The sequence below is a fragment of the Protopterus annectens genome, chromosome 17.part0 (genome assembly GCF_019279795.1).
Source record: "Protopterus annectens isolate FY-2018-M chromosome 17.part0, PAN1.0, whole genome shotgun sequence".
Lineage (NCBI taxonomy): Eukaryota > Metazoa > Chordata > Ceratodontiformes > Protopteridae > Protopterus > Protopterus annectens.
In genome coordinates, this window is record NC_056751.1 from 59702927 (window position 1) to 59727695 (window position 24769).

The window sequence follows — 24769 nt, forward strand, 5'->3', positions numbered from 1 at the left end:
CACCACCCATGATGTGGATAGGTCTGCACAAAAAGTCTACAGAAAGCAAATTCACAGGGGAAGGAGCTGTGGCTGTTCAGAACTCCCACGTTACCTTAAATTCAAGGTGATCAACAAAGGAGGCAACAACATGGAAAAATTTGGGAGACCTTTCCCATTCATCGAGGTCACAATCCATTTTTCTGTGATTTCTCGAGGGAATCCAAGTGTTTTTTCTTACACCGATTCTTTCTGTGCACTTCCTTGAGGGGACACAGAAGCAGCAGGGGAGCCTCAGGTCTGGGGACGCTCAAAACTTTTGGGTGCAGGCTATCCCTGGACAAGTTTCTATGAAGCAAAAGCCCTACAAAGAAGACAAGACTGGCATGTATCCATCACCAGATGTGATGACACCTTCTTGGAGCAAGAGAAAAATCTAAGACACAGAATGTCAAAGCTGAGGCTGGGAAACTGGGAAAGGATCCTCCTCAATGCCAACACCGGTGCTGAGCTGTCCAGGGCTGATAAATCTAATGACAAGGACAGATCCAACAACCTCAGAGTCGGACCCTGGTATACAGCACTGACCCTACAGTTGTGGGATGCAGACGGCTCCATCAGTGACAAAGTAAAATACATCAAGGAGAGAGTCAGCTCTGAAGTCATCCAAGCTGTCAGCACAGACTTAGAAGCAACATCGGTAGGCATTGGATCCAGATTCACTGGTGCCAAAGGATGGACTGATGAAGCAGCAGCCAGTTAAGTGGGCAGGAAAGACTGCTCTCTACCTGTGTCACCGGGGGGGGGGGTGATCCCCAGGTCCATCTGGGTCTTCAAAAAAGGTCACATCAACTTGTCCAAACTGGATGCCTTAATAGTCCAAGTGGACCTTGTAAACCCAGAAGAAGCTATCGAAGACTACTTGCCAGTTCAGTGGATGTCTCTCCCTGAAAGGGGAGGAACAGACCCAAGGAGGAGTGGGTTCCAAGGAACTCCATGTCCGGAGTAATGGCCAGGAACAGGTGTGGAGCCAACCAAACTCCAGAGCCACAGATAAAAAAAAAGGGGGGGGGGTCTTGAGATATCAAACTGAGGATATCCCAGTGGCTTGACACCGAAGCTGCCAAAAGTGATGATCAGTACTGATGAGGCATCGGCATCAGATCCACAACCTGAGCAGAGAATGATAAGAGCCATGGGACCTTCAGTTTCAACTGCAGAGGAATCAATAGGCTGCTTTTTTGTCTCCTTATCTTTCTCTTTACGCTTTTCATTTTCTACTTCCTGTCTCTTTCTTTTTCCTTGTGTTTGTCTCCATCATATTTTTCAACAGAGATGATGAAGGAGAACACTAAGTAGTAACTGCATAAATAATGGGAAGCATTTCCTTTATGTGCACTGCACTTGTTCAGTGGAATATACAGGCACAGTTTTTTTTCTATGTTATTAGTCTGAACTATTCTGCTATTGCTTACATTTCTGCATTTTTTGTTTGTGAAATGTTTTGCAGTTCACCCAGGCTTAGCCTGAAATTGGTCAATACTGATCAGTGCACTACCCCGCTAAACAACTCTAAATAAATAAAACCAGTTTAGCCCTACAGTTGATCAAGGCCCAGGCCCAGAATGAAGCACAGGCCTAGCAGTCAGCATCCAGGTGAAAAACTCCCAGACAATATACACAGCAGTCATGGCAGTCCTGAGGTGCAATTTATAACCACACCTCAAACATTTTCTAAAGCTTGAAGTCTTGTCCATGTCAAAAATATAGAATATACCACACAAGTAGAAGAACTACAGAGAATAATAGCAACACAAGCAAAACAAGATTCCACTGAATTAGCAAACTCTAAAGACAATATAACAAGTTAACATTTCACCTAAAGCTAGTAAAGTAGCATTCCTGGAAACTATCTATCTAGACACAGATGAACAGGAAAAACCCCAAAACGGTGGGTGGGAACAGAGCTCACACACACAAAAAACACACAAACAGAGCTACAGTACAAGAAGGAAGACTATTTTGGTGAAAAAAAGAGGAAATATTCAAGAAAACTACAAAGAAAGAACAAAGCCACTAGCACTTATCTGCACAGGTGCTTCTGAAGAACATTTCTGACAATGTAGAGATCTGAAGAGATGTAGGTATGCAAAACATTATGGAAGAGAAAGTGGAGCTTTGAAGCTGAAGATTATGAAGTGTCAACCTCAGATCCAATAGCACACAGGTTGAGGTGGATGGAAAGGACAACATCAGATCCCATGTTGAAGACATATGGCAAGAGAGTCTAGAAAGATCAGCAAGTTGTCTAAATAAGATAAAATGTGAAGGTCTTGCAATGTGCAATGAGCTATCCCTGGAGTTAGACATTTTGTAAACATGCTAAAAGGTAATACAGAGAAGTGACAATGTGACCCTGACAGAGAATCAGAGAATTTTTCTGAAGCAACATGTTAAAAGGTAATACAGAGAAGTGACAATGTGACCCTGACAGAGAATCAGAGAATTTTTCTGAAGCCTGAGGCTATGGGAATGTGTTAAGCATCTTTTAGGTGTAATGTTACCATAAAACTAAGAAGAATAACTGGTAACAGACTCGAAGTGTCAACATTTTGAATGTTCGTACTTTCACAGACAACATAGGGAAGAAAGATCTACAACTGGTATACAGGAAAGCTCGTTCTTTGAAACTAGAAACATTCTGGAGCAGAAGCCTTCCTCCCTCTAGTCTACAGCTACTGGTAATATGACTCCAAGTGCAAGTATGTGCTGAAAAACCTGAGGAAAAAATATATTTGGTTTGGAGGGTAGGGAAGAATTCTCCTGAAAGAGGGTATGTGTATCCAATGTTAACTGTAACCCTCTGAACCAGTATTAGTACCAGAGAGTCTGAAAGTTGCCAGACAGAAAGACTGAGAACCAGTCTAAAGGACAGACCTAAGAGATGTAAGGACAAGGGGATGCTGGTATAATCATTCTGAAGGCATAGCCTGTACCTTTTTTCTGACAGGATCACAGTTTTTTTTATCGTTCTGTTCATGTCATCTTTTTTGTTCCCGGTTTGCCAGTTAATGGACCTGACTTTGTCTTAAAAAATGCAGAGATTTTGGAAGATTTATACTGCTGAAACTTGTGAGTTTGTACCTCGACACATCTTCTCACAACAGCAGCTACATCAGTGATCCCAGATGCAGTATCTAAATACACAGTCTGCAAATAATGTTTGACACCAGAGACAGTTAGAAATTATAGAATTCAGACAGGACCTGCCTTCCAAAGGAAGCGTGTCAACATCTGACAGAATAAATTGGAAGAAGGAAAGTCTCTTATGAAATATGTCTAAAACCTTACCTTCTTGCCTGCAAGGGGAAAGGTTGATTTTAATGAGTTCTGCCTTTTTTGATGGGACTGAACACTGAGGGCGAAGTTTATTGCAGGCAGCATTTAACACTACCTTTAAAACTGGCAAAACAAGAGGAATGGCTGTAGCATGGAGTAAATCCACTTGCAGCATATCGGGAAATCTCCTCGGTTTAGGGGAAACATCCACTTGTTCCTAGATGAATACATCATTCATCCTGAAATTAGTCTCAGAAAAGGAACACACTTCTAATGGAGCTGGAAAGGTCAAACTTTCCTTTGAATTAGGGTCTTTGGCTTGAGACTCAAACAAAGAAAAAACCCTGTCTCTGTCAGACATCTCTTACATACTGTCCTCAGAAATAGACTGACCTATTTAATCTTCTGGTATGTATTTCTGCTTTCCAAGATAGAAAGCCTACAATAAACTTCTGTCACAGATAAGAAAATATTCCTTATGAACAGACAAAATGTTTTGAGATGAGCAATGTCTAACCTTTTTTCTTTAATCTAGGGACAACCCTGGAAGGGGGCAGACTGAGAAATAGTACTGCAACATTTTTAACTTGTATTTATTTTATATTATTTATTAAGTTGTTTGCTGTGATCATTCATGGGTATTTGTTAGTTACAGATGGCACTTCATCCCAGGCAGTAGGTTTAGGTTTACTGGGACTACACACCAGATTAACCTGCAGAAACCGCTGAGTGGTCTGAGGAACAACAAACGGTCATTATCCAAGTCACCTACCAATGTCTGTGACACTGCTGAGTCCACAGTGTAGGCAAAGCCTCATATTTTGTTAGTTTTTTTTTTTTTCTTTTTAAATAGAGCGGGAGATGACACAGCAGGGCCAGTTTAGGAATCCATGATATAGCAGAGTAAGAAGCCTGATTGCTGGTGGGAAGATTCATTTGGAATGTACTTTGTCAGACAAGTGTTCATAGGCAGCTTGCACACAAACACTTCCCCTCACAGGCCCTCAAAATTCAAAAGTAAATGCTCAAGCAGTACACAAAAATAAGTCACCTACACAGAGTACATGGACAGAAAATATAAGTTGTTATGAAGTAAACTCAAGTACAAAACACCTTCCCAGTCCTGAAATACATCTCCTGATGCTTAAATATAGCACCTTCAAGCAAAATGTCTCAAACAGTAAAGTAATGAAGGTAAGCTGTCATTAAGTGTACACTAGTGCCAAAACACTCAGACACAGTTTTAAAGTACATAAAAATGCTTCTCAATATTTAAAACCTTACAACAGAGTTAAAATGTCTCTAAAGCAGTAACATTTTCTCACAAAACAGCCCAAGTATTCAATAATAAGCCAGTCTAAAAATGGCAGTTTCTGACAAGACAATTCTGACATTAATAAAACTGCAGGTATTCTTCTGCAAATAAAAAAAAACATGAAAAATATTTAAAAAGGCAATGTTTTCTGTCTCTGTTGGGAATTATCTACCAGAAATTAAGCTGTAGCCAACTGCTGTTCCTGTGAAGCCTCAGAACTGCTTTCACTTGAGAAGGCAAGAAAGCACCAAAGCTGCCTACACTGAAGTTGATTTCCCTCCAAGGGGATATCCAATCAGCAGTCAGAGCGTACATGTGGGAGGAAGCCATAACTTTTTTAAAACTGGCTTGTTGTTGTATCCTGGGCAGGATACAACTCAAGCAGCCCAAGGCTATAGCAGCAGTGACAAAGAGCATTACTTCCCATTACAAAATAAACAAGAATGTGCACAGCAAGAAGAAAATCCGATATATTTATCAACATCATCTGGTGTAGATGGTAAATCCCAAAACACTAACATTTTCTCAGAAATAAAACGTTGACAGAAATAATCACTGGATGCGCTACCAGCAAAATTCAATTAAAACAGAAAAATTACCTTCATGTAATTAACAATTTTTGCAAGGACTCCAAACCTGTACCCAGAACTTCCTGAAAGCGCTTTGGCATTAAAAGATCCATTGCTGGAATCTATAAAAGAAACAAAGAAGGAACAGCGAATCAGCATTATAATTGATGCTCCACGCAGATATTAAAACAGTTCAGTAAACGGGAGACGTAATTCAAATAAATGAATTAAGTAGCTCTTTTTGTAGCTACTTAAATCAATTTGTTCAGTTAGCTAATTATTAGCAGAAGTGCTGACTCTGTTAACAAAGCATGCACGCACGCGCACACAGAGTAATGACACATTCCTTTTATTCCTTTTCAAAAGTATAAATGTAGTTTAAAGACACACACAAGGCACACATTATGAAGACTTGCACATCACCATGAGCAATACAAAAGTGCTTGACAAAACTGTAAACAGTCGACCAAAGTGAATTGGCTTATTTCCTCGTGCCAGTTACACCGACAGTTTATCCTCAAAAGCTTACAATTTCTCTATATCCTTCATGTAGCTCAACTACAGTTAGAGCTCATTTTCCACAGATATTTCCAACCCTTTTTGAAGGTTTCCTTTTGCAGGAGCCCAGTCCGCTGAGAAGAAAGTCTGTTCTAGCTATACTGTACCATGGCAAAGAAAGTTGTTATCTTCTTTCACTTTCTACCACAGTAGGTCTACTGGAAGATGCAGTTATTGGAGCCTGTAGCCCTTAAACTCTCCCAGAATATTGAACACAAAGGGACATATCACAAACAGAAGGGACATATCACAAACAGGAGTTTGTGCACAAGTGTAACATTGCAATTTCATTCATACCATCTCTAAATGACAGCTTAGTTGCACAGTTTAAAATCACCATGTGATGAAAGCTAAACATACCTCTTTAACTGTCCAGATTTTAACCTCATATTTTTGGTCTGTTACTCATAAAATGTGTGGTTTTCTAATTCATTGAGGACTGAAGTCACTAAATAACGACCAGCATTTGAATTTCATCTCTTTCATAAAATGCATGCCAACACAAATCCTGTTTTTCTAGCAACTTTCTAAGTTTGCAAGAGCAATATTTAAAACTTGTCCCTGTTTCTGGGCCTTTGTCCCCCCATTAATTCAGGCTTTGTCCAGATTTCTTGTGCTAAGAGGTTGAGAGTATGGTGCTAAAATGAGCTTCTAGCCCAATTCTGAGATGCTATTTAGCTGTTCATATGTTCTGAAAACATTTCTGAATTTTGTTAATTATACAAACAGAAAACAATACCTTCTTAAATCCTGAATGAGAGTCATGTGAATAAATTTGCCCAAGAAAGGCAATAGAAATTAAGCCACAGCAAGCCCTGGATTTCTTGGGTGTAATAAGTGGAAGATCTAACATTTAGCAGTTTAGCCAAAAAAATACCACAAAAACTTGTAATACAAGTACTAGGAAGAAGTGGAAGGTAACTGTAACTCCTTTAGTGTTGCACTTAACTACCCTTGATCTCGTAATTAGTATTACGGACCGTAAAATTGCCAGTATCAACATATTTACAAGGGTAAGCTTCGAACTTGTACATTCCAGGGCATCTAGTTAAAGGAAATTTCTTAGAATCAAATTCATTTTTAGAATCAAATACATTTTTAAAATTGGTTTGTTTGTCGTCTTTCGGCTTTTCCCGGTTAGGGGTCGCCACAGTGGAACTTCGGTCCGCAAATGATTGGCAGTAGATTTTCATGAACGCAGAGGTGCCAGCTCGACGTCCAACCTTCAACGAAGGCACGCCCTTATGCATGTCTTTTGAACGCCACCTAACTGTGGGGAGGACATGCAGATTCCACACAGAAGGCACTCCCCGCACTCCAGCCGAGAATAGAACGGGAGAACCTCTTGCTGTACGGCAACAACGCTACCGTTGCATCACTGCAGCATAATTTTTTAAAATTGGTATCTTTCTTAAAAACAACCCTAGGATGATCACCCAATTTCTGTTTTAAATTAATATCATCAAACAGTAGGTTCCAATTTTTATATACAATGTACTTAAGGTAAATAGCATCAACACTAAAAGGGGTGATGAAAAGTACAGTTGTGTAGGCTTACCATAAATGTAGATGTTAGAGTGTATTCACTGTTGCAGTCATCACAGTTGGGTTAGCTGCCAGTAGGTAGCCCTCAGTCGGCCCGAATACCAGAGACTTAGTATTTCTGCGTCGGTTGCTGTCACTTCAGGTATGACGTCAGGTCATCAGGGGTATAAAAACAGGCAGCCAACGTCATTGCATCAGTTTTTCTTGCCCCAAATGTCAGGAGCCCCCATAATAGGAAGCAATAATATACAAGGTTACACCTCCAACAAAAAGCAAATACACCAGAAAGCTTAAATACAGTAAACAAGAAGAGAGGTATAGCCAATAGAAGGGGCTGGAGGGAGGGTAACCCGGACTGCAACAATGAATACACTCAAACATCTACATTTATGGTAAGTGTACACAACTGTACTATGTTCTTTGTGTTTCACTGTTGCAGTCATCACACTTGGGTTGATTCCCAAAGCTAAAGAATGGGTGGAGGCAATCAAGAAGAGTTGGGGCTGGCTAATATGCCCTGCAGGACTGCTGTTGCAAAAGCCGCCCTGGATTTGGAAAAGATAGGCAGGTGGTAATGCTTGGTGAAGGTGTGAACAGAACTTCAAGTAGCAGCTTCCATAATGTCCCTGGTAGGGACTCCCCTGAGAAAGGCTGTAGAGGTTGAAGTTGCCCTAGTGGAATGCGTTCTGACTCCCTGAGGGGGTGGTTTCCCATGGTGTTTGTAACAGAAATTGGTAGTGTGATATCCGTTTGGAGATAGTTTGTTTTGATATGGCCTTGCCCTCTGCCCCTGGTGCAAAGCTGACAAGTAACTGGTCAGATTTCCTGAAAGGCTTAGTCCTTTCAAGGTAGAATCTGAGCTGTCTGTGCACGTCTAGAGAGTGCAGGATCCTTTCCCCCTTACTTTGAGGATTAGGGAAAAAGGTGGGCAAATGGATAGATTGGTTGAGAGCCACACTGGACACCACTTTAGGCATAAAAGTAGGGTTAGTCCTGATTGAGACACTGTCAGCATGAAAAATAATGAAGGATTCCACAGCCAAAAGTGCTTGTAGCTCAGACACTCGAAGTGATGGCCAGAAGCAAAGCTGTTTTCCAAGAGAGGAATTTTAACTCTGCTGATGCTGCAGGCTCGGGGGGGGGGGGTAGTGTGAGCTTTTCCAGCACAAAGTTAAGGTCCCAAGCAGGGGTGGGGGCTCTTCTTGTTGGCCTTAAGTTGTTAGCCCCTCTCAGGAACTGTTTGATGAGAGGGTGAGAGAAGAGAGGTGGCTCAATGCTGTAATGAGCAGAGATGGCAGTAGCATGGATCTTAATGGAAGAGAAGGATAGGCCTCTGTGGAGTAGGTCTGCTAGGTAATGCAGGATGACAGGTAAGGAGGGCTGTGCTGTATCCGCTCCTTTAGAGTGAATCCAGGAACAATACCTTTTCCACTTATCAGCATAGGATTTCCTTGTACTGGGTCTTCTGGCTTCACGAATGATGTCCACCTGCTTGCTTAGGCTGGCCCCTGGAGGAGAATTCAAGGAATAAGCCAGGCTGCAAGGTTCAGAGTTTGCAGTTGCGGATGCAAGATCTGTCCCTCCTGCTGAGTGAGGAGGGTTGGGATCTGGGGTAGGTGCCATGGTGGCACCAGTGACAGACTGAGCAGTAGTGGGTACCAGTGTTGGCGTGGCCAGTCTGGGGCAATCAGGATTGCCCTTGGTCTTTCCTGCCTGATCTTGAGAAGTACTCTTGTAAGAAGAAGCAGAGGGGGAAATGCATAGATAGACAAGTTTACCCACTGGTAGGATAGGGCATCCACTTTCAAGGCCTTGCTGTGAAGTACCCTGGTGCAGAATTTGCTGAGCTGGTGATTGTAGGGGAAGGCAAATAGGTCCACCTTCGGGGTACCCCATTTCTGGGTTAGAAGGCTGAAGGTGTTGAGGTCTAACTGCCACTCGTGTGGGTCTACGTGATTTCTGCTTAAGTAGTCTGCCAGAGAGTTTTGTTTGCCTGGCAGGAATTAAGCTTGCAGGTGAATACGCACAGCCAAAGCCATGTTCCACATGGTCATGGCTAGGCTACAGAGTGGGTTCCCCCCTTGCTTGTTAATGTACCACATCACTGTGGTGTTGTCGTTATTTATTAGAAGGAGCCCTGGTGAGACAGCAGGGATGTGAAAGCTGTCAGAGCATGCTGAACAGCTAGCATCTCTTTTTGGGTGATGTGCAGATGAATTTGGTTTGGGCTCCAGAGGCCTTGAATGCACCTGCCGTCCAGATGTGCACCCTGGGTATAGTCTGATTCGTCTGTGGTTAGGGTCTGGGTGGCATGGGGTTGTGTAAAGGGAAGTCCCTTGTTGTGGTTGCATGCTGCTCCCCACCAAAGAAACTTTGTCCTGAGACACAGTATGATAGTTTCCAGGTCCTGAGAATGTTGGCACCAAAGACTTTTTAAGTACCATTGAAGTTTCCTCATATGCAGTCTGGCATATGGAATTAGTAGAATGCAGGAGGCCATGAACCCTACAGCCTGCAGGATTTTCCTTGCGGATAGCTGGGTTCTGGTGGCCATTTGTGTGAAGTAGCCTGTCAGATAGGCTTGTTTTTCTGGAGTAAGGAATGCCATCTGTGATGCTGTGTCCAAGCTTGCTCCCAGGAATACAATTTTTTTGACTGGGGACTAGTTTTGATTTTTCGTTGATAGTGTACCCCAGGGAGGTTAGAAGGTCCTTTACAAATGTCAGGTGCTGCAACAGCTTTTCCTGACTGTCTGTCTGAATCAGGCAATCATCCAAGTAAGGGTATATTTGAATCTTTCTCTGTCTGCAATAGGCAATGGCTGGAACCAGACATTTTGTGAAGACTCTGGGAGCAGTGGATAAGCCAAAGGGAAATGCAGAGAACTGATAATGCATAGATCCTGCCCTGAAATGTAGACATTTCCTGCATGAGTCCCTGATATAAATGTGCAGATAGGCTTCCTTTAGGGCTAAGGTGGCTAACCAGGCATTTTTGGACAGCATAGGGAGAAGCTGCTGTAGGGTGAGCATTTTGAATTTTGGTACCACCAGGAAGGTGTTTAGAATGGATAGATCTAAGATTGGGCACCAGGTGCACTCTTTTCTGGGTACCAGGAAAAGTCTGGAATAAAAACCTTGGCCTATCTGTTCGGCAGGAACAGGCTGAATTGCCCTTATGGAGAGCAGGGATTGAACTTGGTTTTGCAGCTCTGCCCACTGGTTTGGAGTTGGCAGCATATGGAAATAATACTTGTATCCCTGGGATAGTCTATGTTGAGGACCCATCGATCGTTGGTGATGAGGTCCAGTTTTTTGCATGGTGGGCAAGTTTTCCTCCTAGGGACACGAGCAATTGGGCAGAGGTGAGGAGTGGAGTTAAAAAGTCATTGTGAAATCTTTACGTAAGGGGGTGGCTTAGCACTCTCTGTTTTAGAAGTGGAGGTACTCCATTGCTTAGATCGCTGCATACCATGAGACTGTAATCTGGGGGGGGGGGGGGGGTCTGTTTCCCCTGGGTCTAGTTCAAGATGGGTTGGAAAGGACCAATGTTTCGAGGGACAATGCCTACTGAATCTTGGAGGCTGCACTTGCAAAAAATCTTTGACTGTCTGCATAGGCTTAGCCTTTTCTTCCATCTTTTTTTAAAACATCTTCTGCTTTGGTTCCAAACAGATTATCCTTGTTCAAAGGAGCATCCAGTAATTTTGATTTGACATGGTCTGGCAAGGTCTGCTCCTTAAGCCAAGCATGCCTTCGAAGTACAGAACCTGTGACTGCTGCCCTGCAAGATGCTTCTAGGGCGTCAAACCCACATTGCAGGGTATGCTTGCTGACTTGGCTTGCAGAATGCATAAGCACCTGTAATTCTTTATTTTCTGCACAATCAGGAAAGGTAGATAATTTTTGCTTATAAGTTCCACAGTATATTGCTGGTATTTCAGCATATGGAAAGTACAGTTGTGTACACTTACCATAAATGTAGATGTTAGAGTGTATTCACTGTTGCAGTCATTACATTTGGGGTAATCTGCTGGCAGGTTGCCCTCAGTCGGTCTGAATAACAAAGTCTTGGGTCTTGCATCAGTTGCTGTCTACTCTTACATGACGTCAGGGGTATAAAACATTCAGTAGACGCCATTTTATTCAGTCTTTCTTGCCTCAGATGTCAGGTGCCCCCCAAATGGGGAGCAAAAAAATATATACATATATATATATATATATATAAAAACAGAAATATATGTAAATACACTTTTAGCAACATAAACTTTAACTTCATCTAACAGCAAATACACCACAAAGGCTTTAGTATATAGTGAAGGAAAGAAAAGGTATCAAAAAAGGGGGATGGCGGGTGGGTAACCCGGACTGCAACAGTGAATACATTCTAACATCTACATGTATGGTAAGTGTACACAACTGTACTATAGTCTTCGTGTTTCACTGTTGCAGTCATTACATTTGGGTAGAATCCCAAAGCTATGGATGGGAGGATGGAACTAAATAGTATCAGGAGCGGCTATAAGGACCAGCAGAACTGCAGTGGCAAAGCCTGCCCTGGATTTGGAGAAGAGAGTCAAATGATCATGCTTTGTGAAGGTATGAACAGAGCTCCAAGTAGCAGCCTCTACAATGTCTTTGGTTGAAACCCCTCTGAGAAAAGCTGCTGAGGTAGAGGCAGCCCTGGTGGAATGTGACTTGATCCCCTTGGGCACAGGTTTACCATGGTGCAAGTAGCAGAAACGAATGCAGTGGCTTATCCACTTAGAAATAGTCTGCTTTGATATAGCCTTCCCCCTCTGATCCTGCAGCAAATGCCACCAGTAGTTGCTCAGACTTTCTTAGAGATTTGGTCCTGTTTAAGTAGAATCTTAGTTGTCTGTGTACATCCAATGAATGCAGAATCTGCTCCCCCTTGTTCTGCAGATCTGGGTAAAATGTTGGCAGGTGAATTGTCTGGTTAAGAGCCACACTGGATACCACCTTAGGCATAAAAGAAGGATTGATCCTGAGGCTCACCCTGTCCGGGTAAAATGTAATAAAAGGCTCCAAAGCCATGAGAGCCTGTAGTTCTGAAACTCTTCTTGCTGAAGTGACTGCCAAGAGGAAAGCTGTTTTCCAAGATAGAAAATTTATATCCGCAGTAGTTGCTGGTTCAAAAGGAGGTAGGATGAGTTTTTCCAGCATAAAGTTGAGGTCCCATGCAGGAGTTGGTGATCTTCTGGGAGGCCTTAAATTTTTGGCCCCTCTAAGATACTGTTTAAGCAGAGGATGAGAAAAGAGGGGAGGCTATGTGTTATAATAAGCAGAGATGGCAGAGGCATGGATTTTTATTGAAGAAAAAGACGGGCCCTTGTCAAGCATATCAGTCAAATATTGTAAAATCTGAGGGATATTGGGCTTTGCTGTGTCCATTCCTTGTGCTTGGTTCCAAGCACAGAATCTCTTCCATTTATCAGCATAAGATTTTCTAGTACTAGGCCTTCTGGCTTCCAAAATGACATCCATCACAGATTTACTGAGAGGTGTTGTTTGAATAATTAAATGATCAGCTATGCTGCAAGGTTCAGAGTTTGGAGCTGGGTGTGCAGAATTTGATTGTTCTGCTGAGACAGTAGATGAGGTATTTGAGCCAAGTACCAAGGAGGAAGTTGAGACATATTCCTTAGAATTGGGTACCAGTGCTGTCGAGGCCAGTCCGGAGCAACTAGGATCCTTTTTGGCTTTTCCTGTCTGACTTTTAGTAAGACCTTGGAGAGAAGAGGCAGAGGGGGAAAGGCATAGACTGATAGGTTTTTCCAACTGAAGGGTAGGGCATCAACTTTCCATGCTTTTCTGTGATAAGTTCTTGTGCAGAATTTGTCCAATTGATAATTTTGGGGAGAGGCAAATAGATCTAGGTCTGGGCACCCCATTTCTGTGTTAACATGCCATAGATTTGTGGATCCAGTTTCCACTCGAGCGGGTCCATAATATTTATGTAGTTAGGGTTTGGGTGGCAGGGGGTAAAGCGAATGACAGTTCCTTGTTTTGGTGACATGTCTCTGCCCACCAACGAAACTCCTGTTCTAGGCAGGGAATGAGAGGAATCTGGTTCCAGACTGTGACAATGTTGACTCCATAAAATTTTTAGGTACCACTGTAGTTTCCTCATATGCAGTCTCACATATGGAATTAGTAGAATACAGGATGCCATGAACCCCAAAGCCTGCAGAATTTGTCTTGCAGATAATTGGGTTTTTGTTGCCATTTGTTTGAAGTATGTTGTCAGTTGCCTTTGTTTGTCTGGCGTAAGGAAAGCCATCTGGGCAGTTGTATTCAAGCTTGCACCCAGGAATGTAATTATTTGAGAGGGTATCAGTTGGGATTTATTTTCATTTACTGTGTACCCTAGGCATGTTAGAAGCCTTTTTACAAATGCCAGATGTTGAAGAATGTCCTTGTCCTCTGCTTGAATGAGACAGTCGTCCAGATAAGGATAAATCTGTAAGCTTCTTTGTCTGCAGAATACAATTACTGGTGCCAGGCACTTTGTAAAGACCCTGGGCACAGTAGATAAGCCAAACGGCAGTGCAGAGAATTGGTAATGCAAAAAACCTGCCTTGAAGCGGAGGTATCTTCTGCATGATTCCCTTATTGGGATATGCAGGTATGCCTCTTTTAAGTCTAGAGTCACTAACCAAGCGTTTCTGCCCAGCATAGACAGTAGCTGTTGTAAAGTCAGCATTTTGAATTTTGGAATGTCCAGGAACATGTTCAAAATCGATAAGTCCAGTATTGGATGCCAGGCATTGCCTTTTCAGGAAAACTCATAAAAACCTTGTCCTTTTTGCTTTTCTGGTACTGGTTGAATAGCCCCCATATCCATGAGGGACATAACTTGTTTCTGAGCCTCTGCCCACTGATTTTGTGGCAGATCTGGCCAACCGTTTGGAAATGGCAAAGTATGGAAATGAAATCTGTACCTCTGGGATACTATGTTTAATACCCACTTGTCCTGGGTAATTAACTGCCAATTTTGAGCATGAAGTGCTAGTTTTCCCCCCAAGGGGGCTGCCAAAAGATAAGTGCTTGGTGAAGGTAGAGGGAAGTCATTGAGACTGCTTACTGTAAGGTTGTGCTTTGTTTCCTCCAGATTTGGAGGTGGAGGCACCCCATTGCTTTGATCTGTAAAAACCCTGGGATTGGTATCTGCAGCCTTTTGAGCTCCTGGATTTGCCTTGAGTGGCTCTGTTAGACACAGGAAAGGACCAATTTTTAGTAGGCCAGTGCCTACTGAACCTGGGTGGCTGCACTTGCAAGAAATATTTTACAGTTTGCATAGATTTAGCTTTATCTTCCATTTTCTTTAAAACCTCTTCTGCCTTATTACCAAACACAGTACCATGCTGCAAGGGGGCATCCAACAATTTAGCTTTAACATGATCAGGTAGATTTTGCTCCTTGAGCCAGGCATGCCTTCTAATCACAGATCCAGTTACTGCGGCCCTGCAAGAGGCCTCCAAGGAATCAAAACGACAGTGCAAAGTATGCTTTCCAACCTGTTCTGCTGAATGCAATAATTCCTGGAATTCTTTATTTTCCACATAATCAGAAATCATCATTTTCTGTTTCAGTAAGCCCATAACATGCTGTTGATATTTAAGCATATGAAACTGGCAGTTTAAGGCCCTAATTGCCAAGGTTGCAGACGTATAAAAGCACAGTTGTGTACACTTAACATAAATGTAGATGTTCGAGTGTATTTGCTGTTGCAGTCATTACACGCGGGTTATCCTGCTGGCAGACGACCCTCAGTCGGCCTGAATTCCAAAGTCTAGGTCCGGCGTCGGTTGCTGTCGCCTCTTCCCTGATGTCATTGCGCCAGGGGTATAAAAGATGCAGCAGATGCCATTTTCTTTAGTTTTTCTTGCACCAGATGTCAGGTGCCCACAAAAGGGTAGGCTAAAAATATGCCAATAAAACATGCATGCACCAAAATATATAATACCTTCATCTACAAGCAAATACACCACATAGGTTGTATAGATTAGAGAGGTGTACATAAGTTCCAGCAAAGAGATGGGGAATGGTGGGTGGGTAACCTGGACTGCAACAGTGAATACACTCGAACATCTACATTTATGGTAAGTGTACACAACTGTACTATGTTCTTCGTGTTTCACTGTTGCAGTCATTACACTTGGGTTGAGTCCCAAAGCTATGGTTGGGAGGCTGGAGCTAAATAGCATTAGGAGCGGCTATGAGGCCCTGCAGAACTGCAGTGGCAAAGCCTGCCCTGGATTTAGAGTAGAGTGGTAAATGATGGTGCTTTGTAAAGGTGTGCACTGAACTCCAGGTAGCAACCTCTAAAATGTCTTTGGTTGGTACTCCCCTGAGGAAGGCTGCTGAAGTGGCTGCTGCTCTGGTAGAATGCGCCCTAATGCCCTTAGGCACTGGCTTGCCATATTGTGAATAGCAGAAACGAATGCAGTGGCCTATCCACTTTGAAATAGTCTGCTTTGAGATGGCCTTTCCTTGTGATCCTGCAGCACATGCCACTAGTAGTTGCTCAGTCTTTCTGAAAGCTTTGGTTCTGTTCAAGTAGAATCGTAGCTGTCTGTATATGTCCAAAGAATACAGAATTCTCTCCCCCTTATTCTGTGGGTTTGGATAAAAAGTAGGTAGATGAATAGATTGGTTAAGTGCCACACTGGACACTACCCTAGGCATAAATGTCGGGTTTGTCCTCAGAGAAACCCTGTCTGGATAAAAAATGATAAAAGGTTCCACAGCCATGAGTGCTTGTAGCTCTGAGACTCATCTTGCAGAGGTTATTGCAAGGAGCACAGCTGTTTTCCAAGTTAAAAACTTTATATCAGCTGCAGCGGCTAGCTCAAAAGGGGGCAGATTGAGTTTTTCCAAAACATAATTGAGGTCCCATGCAGGTATTGGTGATCTCCTTGGAGGCCTTAAGTTTTTGGCTCCTCTGAGGTATTGCCTTACAGGATGAGAAAAGATTGATGGCTCTGTATTGTAATGAGCTGAAATGGCAGAGGCATAAATTTTAATTGATGAAAAGGATAGGCCTTTGTCCAACATCTCAGTTAAGTATTGCATAATCTGAGGAATATTTGGTACTGCTGTGTCAATTCCTTGTGCCTCGTTCCATGCACAGAATCTTCCATTTTCCAGCATAAGATTTTCTAGTACTAGACCTCTTGGCCTCCAAAACCATCACCGCTTTAGTGAGAGGAGTGTTTTGTATGAGTACATTATCCGCCATGTTGCCAGATTTAAGGTTTTGAGTTGGCTGTGCAGAATCTGATGGTTTTGTTATGACAGTAGGTGAGGTATTTGAGGTAAGGTCCAGGCTGGGCAATGAGACAAGTTCTTTAGGATTGGATACCAGTACAGGCGGGGGCCAGTCAGAGCAATCAGTATCATTTTTGGCTTCTCTTGTCTGACCTTTAGGAGTACCTTGCGGAGGAGAGGCAGTGGAGGAAAGGCATATACTGTTAAGTTTTTCCAGCTGAAAGATAGGGCATCCACTTTCCATGCTTGTCTGTGATAAGTCCTTGTGCAGAATCTCTTTAGTTGGCAGTTGTGAGGAGAAGCAAATAGGTCTATGTCCAGGCATCCCCAGTTCCTTGTTATCATGTTGAAGACTTGTGGATCCAATTTTCATTCGTGGGGATCCATGAGGTTTCTGCTTAGTTCGTCTATCAGAGTATCTTTCCTGGCAGGAATTGTGCCTGCAGATGTACTTGGTAAGTCAATGCTGTGTCCCACAAAGTCATGGCTAGTCTGCAGAGGGGGTAAGAATGAGTGTCTCTGCTTGTTTATATACCACATGACCGTGGTATTGTCTGTCTTTATCAGTAGTTGTCCCAGATGAAGTAGGTCCTTGAGGGCTGTCAGGGCATTCTTAACAGCTAGCATCTCGTTTTGATTGATATGTAGATGCATTTGGTTGGCGGACCATGTGCCTTGAATACATCTTCCTGCCATGTGTGCCCCCCCAGGCATAATCTGATGCATCCTTTGTCAATGCCTGCCTGGCTAGTGTAAGGTGAATGGCTGTCCCTTGTTCTGGTGACAGGCCTTCGCCCACCATCAAAACTCTTGTTGCAGGCAGGGAATGAGAATAATTATTGTTTCCAGGCTGTGGCAATAAGTCCAAACACGTTTTAGGTACCATTGAAGTTTCCTCGTATGCAGTCTTGCATATGGAATTAGTAGAATGCAGGATGCCATGAAGCCCAAAGCCTGCAGAATTTTTCTTGCAGATAACTGGGCCTTTGCTGCCAACAGTGTGAAGTAGGTAGTCAGTTGCCTTTGTTTGTCTGGCGTGAGATAAGCCATCTGGGCAGTTGTATTTAATCTTGCACCCAGGAATATTATCTCTTGAGAGGGTAATAGTTTTGATTTTTGTTCGTTGACTGTGTACCCTAGGCATGGTAGTAATCTTTTTACAAATGCTGTAGTAGAATGTCCTTGTTCCCTGCTTGAATGAGGCAGTTGTCTAAGTATGGATATATTTGAATTCCTCTTTGTCTGCAGAATGCAATTACTGGTGCCAGGCACTTTGTGAAGACCCTGGGCACAGTAGATAAGCCAAAGGGCAGTGCAGAGAATTGATAGTGCATTGAGCCAGCTTTGAATCTGATGTATCTTCTGCATGTTTGTCTGATTGGGACATGCAGGTATGCCTCTTTTAGGTCTAAAGTCACAAGCCAAGCCTTCTTGCCCAGCATGGGCAGAAGCTGCTGTAAGGTCAACATTTTGAATTTTGGTATATCCAGATATGTGTTTAGAATAGGTAGGTCCAGTATTGGTCTCCAGGCTTTGTCCTTTCTGGGTACCAAGAACAGTCTTGAATAAAATCCTTGTCCCTGCTCTTGTTCTGGTACTTGTTGAATGGCCCTCATGTCCATGAGGGATGAGACTGTTTTTTTGTGCCTCTGCCCATTGTTTTTTTGGTAGGTCTGGCCTACCGTTTGCCCTTCACAGGGTATGAAAGTGAAACTTGTAGCCCTGTGACACTATGTCTAAGACCCATTTGTCCTGGGTTATTATGTGCCAATTTTGAGAAAAAAGTGCAAGTTTTCCCCCTAAAGGCGCTGCCAGAAGATAAGTGCTTGGCGTAGGCAGAGGGAAGTCATTGGGACTGTTTCCTGTAAGGCTGTGATTTGTCTTCTCCACTTTTGGAGGTAGAAGCACCCCATTGTTTATTCATGTATGAACCTTGGGGCTGGGACCTGCCTCTTGGACGTCTGTATCTGCCCCTTTGAGGTCTGTCTGACACTGGAAAGGACCAATTCTTAGTAGGCCAGTGTCTGCTAAATCTTGGAGGCTGTACCTGTAAGAAATCCTTGACTGTTTGCATAGATTTAGCTTTGTGCTCCATTTTCTTTAACACCAAACAAAGTATCACGCTGTAATGGAGCATCCAATAATTTTGCTTTAACATGATCTGGTAAATTTTGTTCTTTTAACCAAGCATGCCTCCTAATGACAGAACCTGTGACAGCGGCCCTACAGGAAGCCTCCAAAGAATCAAAACCACACTGCAAAGTATGCTTTCCAACTTGCTCAGCTGCATGTAATAAATCCGGCATTTCTTTGTTTTCTGCACCTTCAGAATTTGTCAACATTTTCTGTTTAAACAGTGACATAATATATTGCTGATATTTGAGCATATGAAATTGACAATTTAAAGCTGTTATAGCCAAGGTAGCAGAGGTGTAAATCTTCTTTCCCCATCTGTCTAATGCCCTAGAATCCCTGTCGGAGGGGGAAGGGTTTTTTGCAGTGAATGCTTTGACCCCTTTGGGACCCTGAGAAATAGTTTCTGGGTAAGCAGGGTTCTTGAAAAGGAATTTATGAGAGTCAGGCACCCTGTAGTACCTGTCCAACTTAACAGGAGCTGGAGGTAAGGATTCAGGGGTCTGACTGGACTCTGAAAATACATCATCTACAATGTCCAACACAGGCGGAATAGCTAGGGGCCTGTGTTGTGGGAGTAAAAGAAAGTCCCTGAGCCTTTTCTTGGATTCAGAATAATCTTGGCTCTCCCAGTGGAAATGTTCCCTCATGGTATGCAAGGTTTCCCCAAAAGAGTAATCCTCAGGAGGAGAGGCTGAAGGGATATATTCTTCAGCATCAGAATCCTCATAGGGAGAAAGAGAGTATTCCTGATCAGAATAGGAATCTGAAGAAATGGAAACCTGATATGAAGATTCATATTCTGTCTCTTGCCTAGGTCTCCTATCAGGAGGGGGATGGGAACCCCTGATCAAAGTAATTAAGTCTTTGGCCATTTTGAGCATCTGTTTTTTGGGCATGGAAGCCTGACCATGAGGCTGTTGTACTTGTTTATTTGTCTTTACAGATGCTTTAGTCTTTGCCTTTGTAACTGGAGTCGCTTTAATGTACAATTGAGTAGGCCTGAAAACACCCTCAGAAGCAGATGCCTGCTCAGCGGCTCCGGACCCATCTGAGGGAATAGTTTCCGAAGGTCCAATACCTTGAGCTTCCAGTGGCCTAGGCAACTCCACTTGGGAGTCTGTAGCGACCTGTGGGTCCAAAGTAGCGGGCGTCAGGGGCTGCGAAAGCGCCTCACTGTGAGCCGGCGAACCAGCGACTGGCTTAGAAGAAGCCTTGTTGTCTGTTTTAGACCTCGGATGCCTGTCCTTTTCTTTCAGTTTCTTGTGAATTGCGGTAGTCGGTTGGCTATCCGACGGCATTGTGTAATTAAATCTTCTGCCAAAAGAGTGAAAAGCAAAATCTTACTGGCGCTTTATAGTATGCTGGTTAAATCTAGCACAAAACCGACAACAAGCAACGTCGTGGTCAGTGCCTAGGCAAGGAATACAGTAAGAATGAAAATCCTTATGAGGTATTTGCTTCCCAAAAGAAATACAATTATTAACTTTTTCTGACATCAGTCTGGAGCAAGAAAAAAGTTTTCCCCAACGGGGTACTTAGCTTTTAATGAAGACTTCGGATCTGAAATCTGAACACGAAAATCTCAGGAGTAAGCCGACCGGCACTTGTGAACTGCTTCTGCTTTGGGCACCGCACGGCAAGAAAGACTGAAGAAAATGGCGTCGGCTGCATCTTTTATACCCCTGGTGCACTGACGTCAGGGAAAAGGTGACAGCAACCGACGCTGGACCTAGACTTTGGAATTCAGGCCAACTGAGGGTAGCCTGCCAGCAAGATAACCCAAGTGTAATGACTACAAACAGTGAAACACGAAGAACATCCTTCTTTCCCCATCTATCCAGCGCCCTGGAACATTTTTAGAGGGGGTAGGATTTTTGGCTGTAGAGGCCTTTACACCTTTGAGACCCTGTGAAACAGTCTCAGGATCAGCAGCAGGATTTTTGAATAGAAATTTGTGGGAGTCAGGAACCCTATAATATCTGTCTGGCTTACTAGGAGTCAGAGGTAGGGAATCAGGAGCCATGCTTGATTCAACAATGTCTAATACAGGAGGTATGGACAAAGGCATATGCTGAGGAAGAAGGAAATCCCCAAGTCTCTTTTTTGATTCAGAGAAGTCCTGACTCTCCCAGTGAAGATGTTCCCTTAAAGTAAGCAAAGTTTCTGCAAAAGAGTAATCCTCAGGAGGAGATGCAGATGGGATGGATTCTTCTGCATCAGAATCCTCACAGAGTGGAATAGAAAATTCCTGATCAGAAGAGGAATCTGAGGAAATGGAAACCTGATCTGAAGATTCATAATCAGTGCCTTGCCTAGGCCTCTTAGCAAGGGGGGGGGGGTTGTGAACCCCTGATCAGCGTAATTAAGTCCTCAGCCATCTTGACCATCTGTTTTTAGGCATAGAACCCTGAGCATGTGGCTCATGCGTCTGTTTTTTAGACAAAGAAGATGTCTTTGATCTTGTTTTTGAGGCCGGCGTCGGTTTTATATAAAAATGTTGAGGCCTAAAAACACCCTCAGAAGCCGGTGCCTGCTCAGAGGCTCAGGACCCATCCAAGGGATAGACATCCGCAGGTTCAATATTCTGAGAATCTCATGGCATACCGGACTCCACATGGGTCTCGGTAGAGGCCTGCAACTCAAAAGTAGCGGGTATCACGGGCTGCGAAAGCGCCTCACTGAGTATCGGCGACTGGCTTAGGAGAAGTTTCGTCGGTTTAGGACCTCAACGGTCTGTCTGTCTTTTTCTCTGCGCTTTTTGTGAACTCCGGTAGTCGGATTGCTAATTCACAACATTTCAGGATAATTAAATCTTGATCCAAAATATTTAGAAGCAAAAATATACCGACACTTAATATTGCGTTGGTTAAATCTAGCAGAAAACAGACAGCAAGGCACGTTATGATCTGGGCCTAGGCAAGGAATAAAGTACAAATGAAAATCCTTATGAGGTATTTGCTTCCCACAAGTAATGCAATTATTAACTTTTACTGACATCGGTAAGGAGCAAGAAAAAGTTTCCCCAATGGGGTACTTAGCTTTAGTTTGAAGACTTTGGTTCTGAAACTCAAATATGAAAATTTCAGGAGTCTGCCGACCGGCACTTGTGAACTGCTTCTGCTTCGGGCACCATGCGGCAAGAAAGACCGAATAAAATGGCGTCGGCTATATGTTTTATACCCCTGTCGACCTGACGTCATGGAAGAGGAGACCGCAACCAAAGCAGGACCCAAGACTTCGTTATTCAGGCCGACTGAGGGCAAACTGCCAGCAGATTACCCCAAATGTAATGAGTGCAACAGTGAAACACGAAAAACATCTGGCAATTCAATGCTCTAATGGCGAGAGTTGCAGGGGTGTATAATTTTTTACACCATCTGTCTAAAGCTTGGGAATCCCTGTGCGAAGGGGTGGGATTCTTAGCTGTAGTTGCCTTTATTCTTTTAGGTCCTTGGGAGATGATCTCTGGGTCAGCAGTAGGATTTTTGAAAAGAAATTTGTGAGAGTCAGGGACTCTGGTCTGGTTTCCTTGGAGCAGCGGGTAAAGTATCAGGAGTTAGACTGGATTCCAATAAAGACATTATCCACAACATCCAGAAAAGGAGGGATAGTTAAGGGTCTGTGCTGTGGTAAATCTAAAAATTAACATACTCTATTTTTGGACTGAGGATAATCTTAGCATTCCCAGTGGAAATGCTCTCAAAGTATGTACGGTTTCACCAAAAGAAAAATCCTCTGGAGGGGAAGCAGAAGGAATGGATTCCTCTGCATCTGAATCCTCATAGGCAGAAAAAGGCACGTCATACATATTCAGAATAGTACAGTTGTGTACACTTACCATAAATGTAGATGTTCGAGTGAATTCACTGTTGCAGTCATTACATTTGGGTAATCCTGCTGGCAGGTTGCCCTCAGCCGGCCTGAATTCCAAAGTCTTGGGTCCTGCGTCAGTTGCTGTCACCCCTTCCCTGACGTCAGGTCGTCAGGGGTATAAAAGAAGCAGCCGACGCCATTTTCTTCAGTTTTTCTTGCCCCAGATGTCAGGTGCCCCCAAAAGGGTAGCCAAACTGATATATGTGTATATATATATATGTGTATATATATATATATATAAAACCATAAATAAACCAATATAAATTTTGCCTTCCTCTATAAGCAGATACACCACATAGGTTGTATAAATCAGAGAAGGAAAGATAAGAAGCATAGAAAAAAGGGGGATGGCGGGTGGGTAACCTGGACTGCAACACTGAATACACTCGAACATCTACATTTATGGTGAGTGTACACAACTGTACTATGTTCTTCGTGTTTCATTGTTGCAGTCATTACATTTGGGTAGAGTCCCAAAGCTATGGTTGGGAGGCTAGAGCTAGTCAGCAGTAGGAGCAGCTATGAGACCCTGCAGAACTGCAGTGGCAAAGCCTGCCCTGGATTTAGAGTAGAGTGGCAGATGGATAATGCTTTGTAAAGGTGTGCACTGAACTCCAAGTAGCTGCCTCTAAAATGTCCCTGGTTGGTTCTCCCCTGAGAAAGGCTGCTGAAGTGGCTACAGCTCTGGTGGAATGTGGCCTAATGCCCTTAGACACTGGCTTGCCATGATGTAAACAGCAGAAACTAATGCAGTTCTAACCACTTAGAAATAGTCTGCTTTGAGATAGCCTTTCCTTGTGATCCTGCAGCATTTGCCACTTATAATTGCTCTGTCTCTCTGAAAGCTTTGGTTCTGTCCAAGTAGAATCTAAGCTGTTTATGTCCAAAGAATGCAGAATTCCCTCCTCCTTGTTCTGTGGTTTTGGGTAAAATGTTGGCAGATGAATAGTTTGGTTAAGAGCCACACTGGACGCCACTTTAGGCATAAATGCTGGGTTTGTCCTCAGGGAGACCCTGTCTGGATGAAAAATGATAAAAGGTTCCACAGCCATGAGCTCCTGCAGCTCTGAAACTCATCTTGCAGAAGTAATTGCTAGGAGAAGAGCTGTTTTCCAAGATAAAAACTTTATATCAGCAGTAGCAGCTGGCTCAAAAGGAGGCAGGGTGAGTTTTTCCAAGACATAGTTGAGGTCCCATGCAGGTACTGGTAATCTCCTTGGAGGCTTAAATTTTTGGCTCCTCTGAGATACTGCTTTAAGAAAGGATGAGAAAAAAGTGGTGGATCTGTATTGTAATGAGCCGAAATGGCAGAGGCATTAATTTTAATTGATGAAAAAAGATAGGCCTTTGTCCAGCATCTCAGTTAAGTATTGAAAAATCTGTGGAATATTTGGAACAGCTGTATCAGTTCCTTGTGCCTGGTTCCAAGCACAGAATCTCTTCCATTTTCCAGCATAAGACTTTCTAGTGCTAGGCCTTCTGGCTTCCAGAATGACATCCATCACAGCTTTACTGAGGGGTGTTTTTTGTATGACCACATTATCCGCAATGTCCTGAGTTGGCTGTGTAGGATCCGATTGTTTTGCTGGGGCAGTAGACGAGGTATTTGAGGTAAAGTCCAAGCTGGGTACAGAGACAAGTTCCTTAGGACTGGATACCAGTACTGGTGTGGCCAGTCTGGGGCAATCAGTATCATCTTTGGCGTCTCCTGTCTGACCTTTAGGAGTACCTTGGGAGGAGAGGCAGTGGGGGAAAGGCATATACAGAATCTTTTTAGTTGGTAATTGTGAGGGGAAGCAAAAAGATCTATGTCCGGGCATCCCCATTTCCTTATTATCATGCTGAAGACTTGCAGATCCAGCTTCCACTCGTGGGGATCCATGAGGTTTCTGCTTAGTTCATCTGCCAGAGTATTTTCCTTTCCTGGCAAAAATTGTGCCTGCGGATGTATTTGGTAAGTTAAAGCTGTGCCCCACAAGGTCATGGCTAGTCTGCGAAGGGGGTAAGAATGTGTGCCCCCCTGCTGGTTTATATAACACATGACAGTGGTGTCGTCTGTCTTAATCAGTAGTTGTCCTGGATGAAGTAGGTCCTTGAAGGCTGTCAGGGCGTTTTGATCAGCTAGCATCTCTTTTTGATTGATATGTAGATGCACTTGATTT

General features: G+C 43.3%; 1 protein-coding gene across 1 annotated transcript in view; it reads right to left on the bottom strand.

Annotated features, from left to right (window-relative positions):
* GTF2E2 (general transcription factor IIE subunit 2) overlaps nucleotides 1-24769 on the bottom strand; it is a gene marked incomplete at its 5' end in the record, with an annotated part of 1036543 nt that overhangs the window by 616929 nt on the left and 394845 nt on the right. Inside the window, one exon of the mRNA XM_044059142.1 lies at nucleotides 5233-5324. Coding sequence (XP_043915077.1) covers nucleotides 5233-5324 — 92 coding nt within the window. The remainder of the gene's footprint in view (nucleotides 1-5232; nucleotides 5325-24769) is intronic.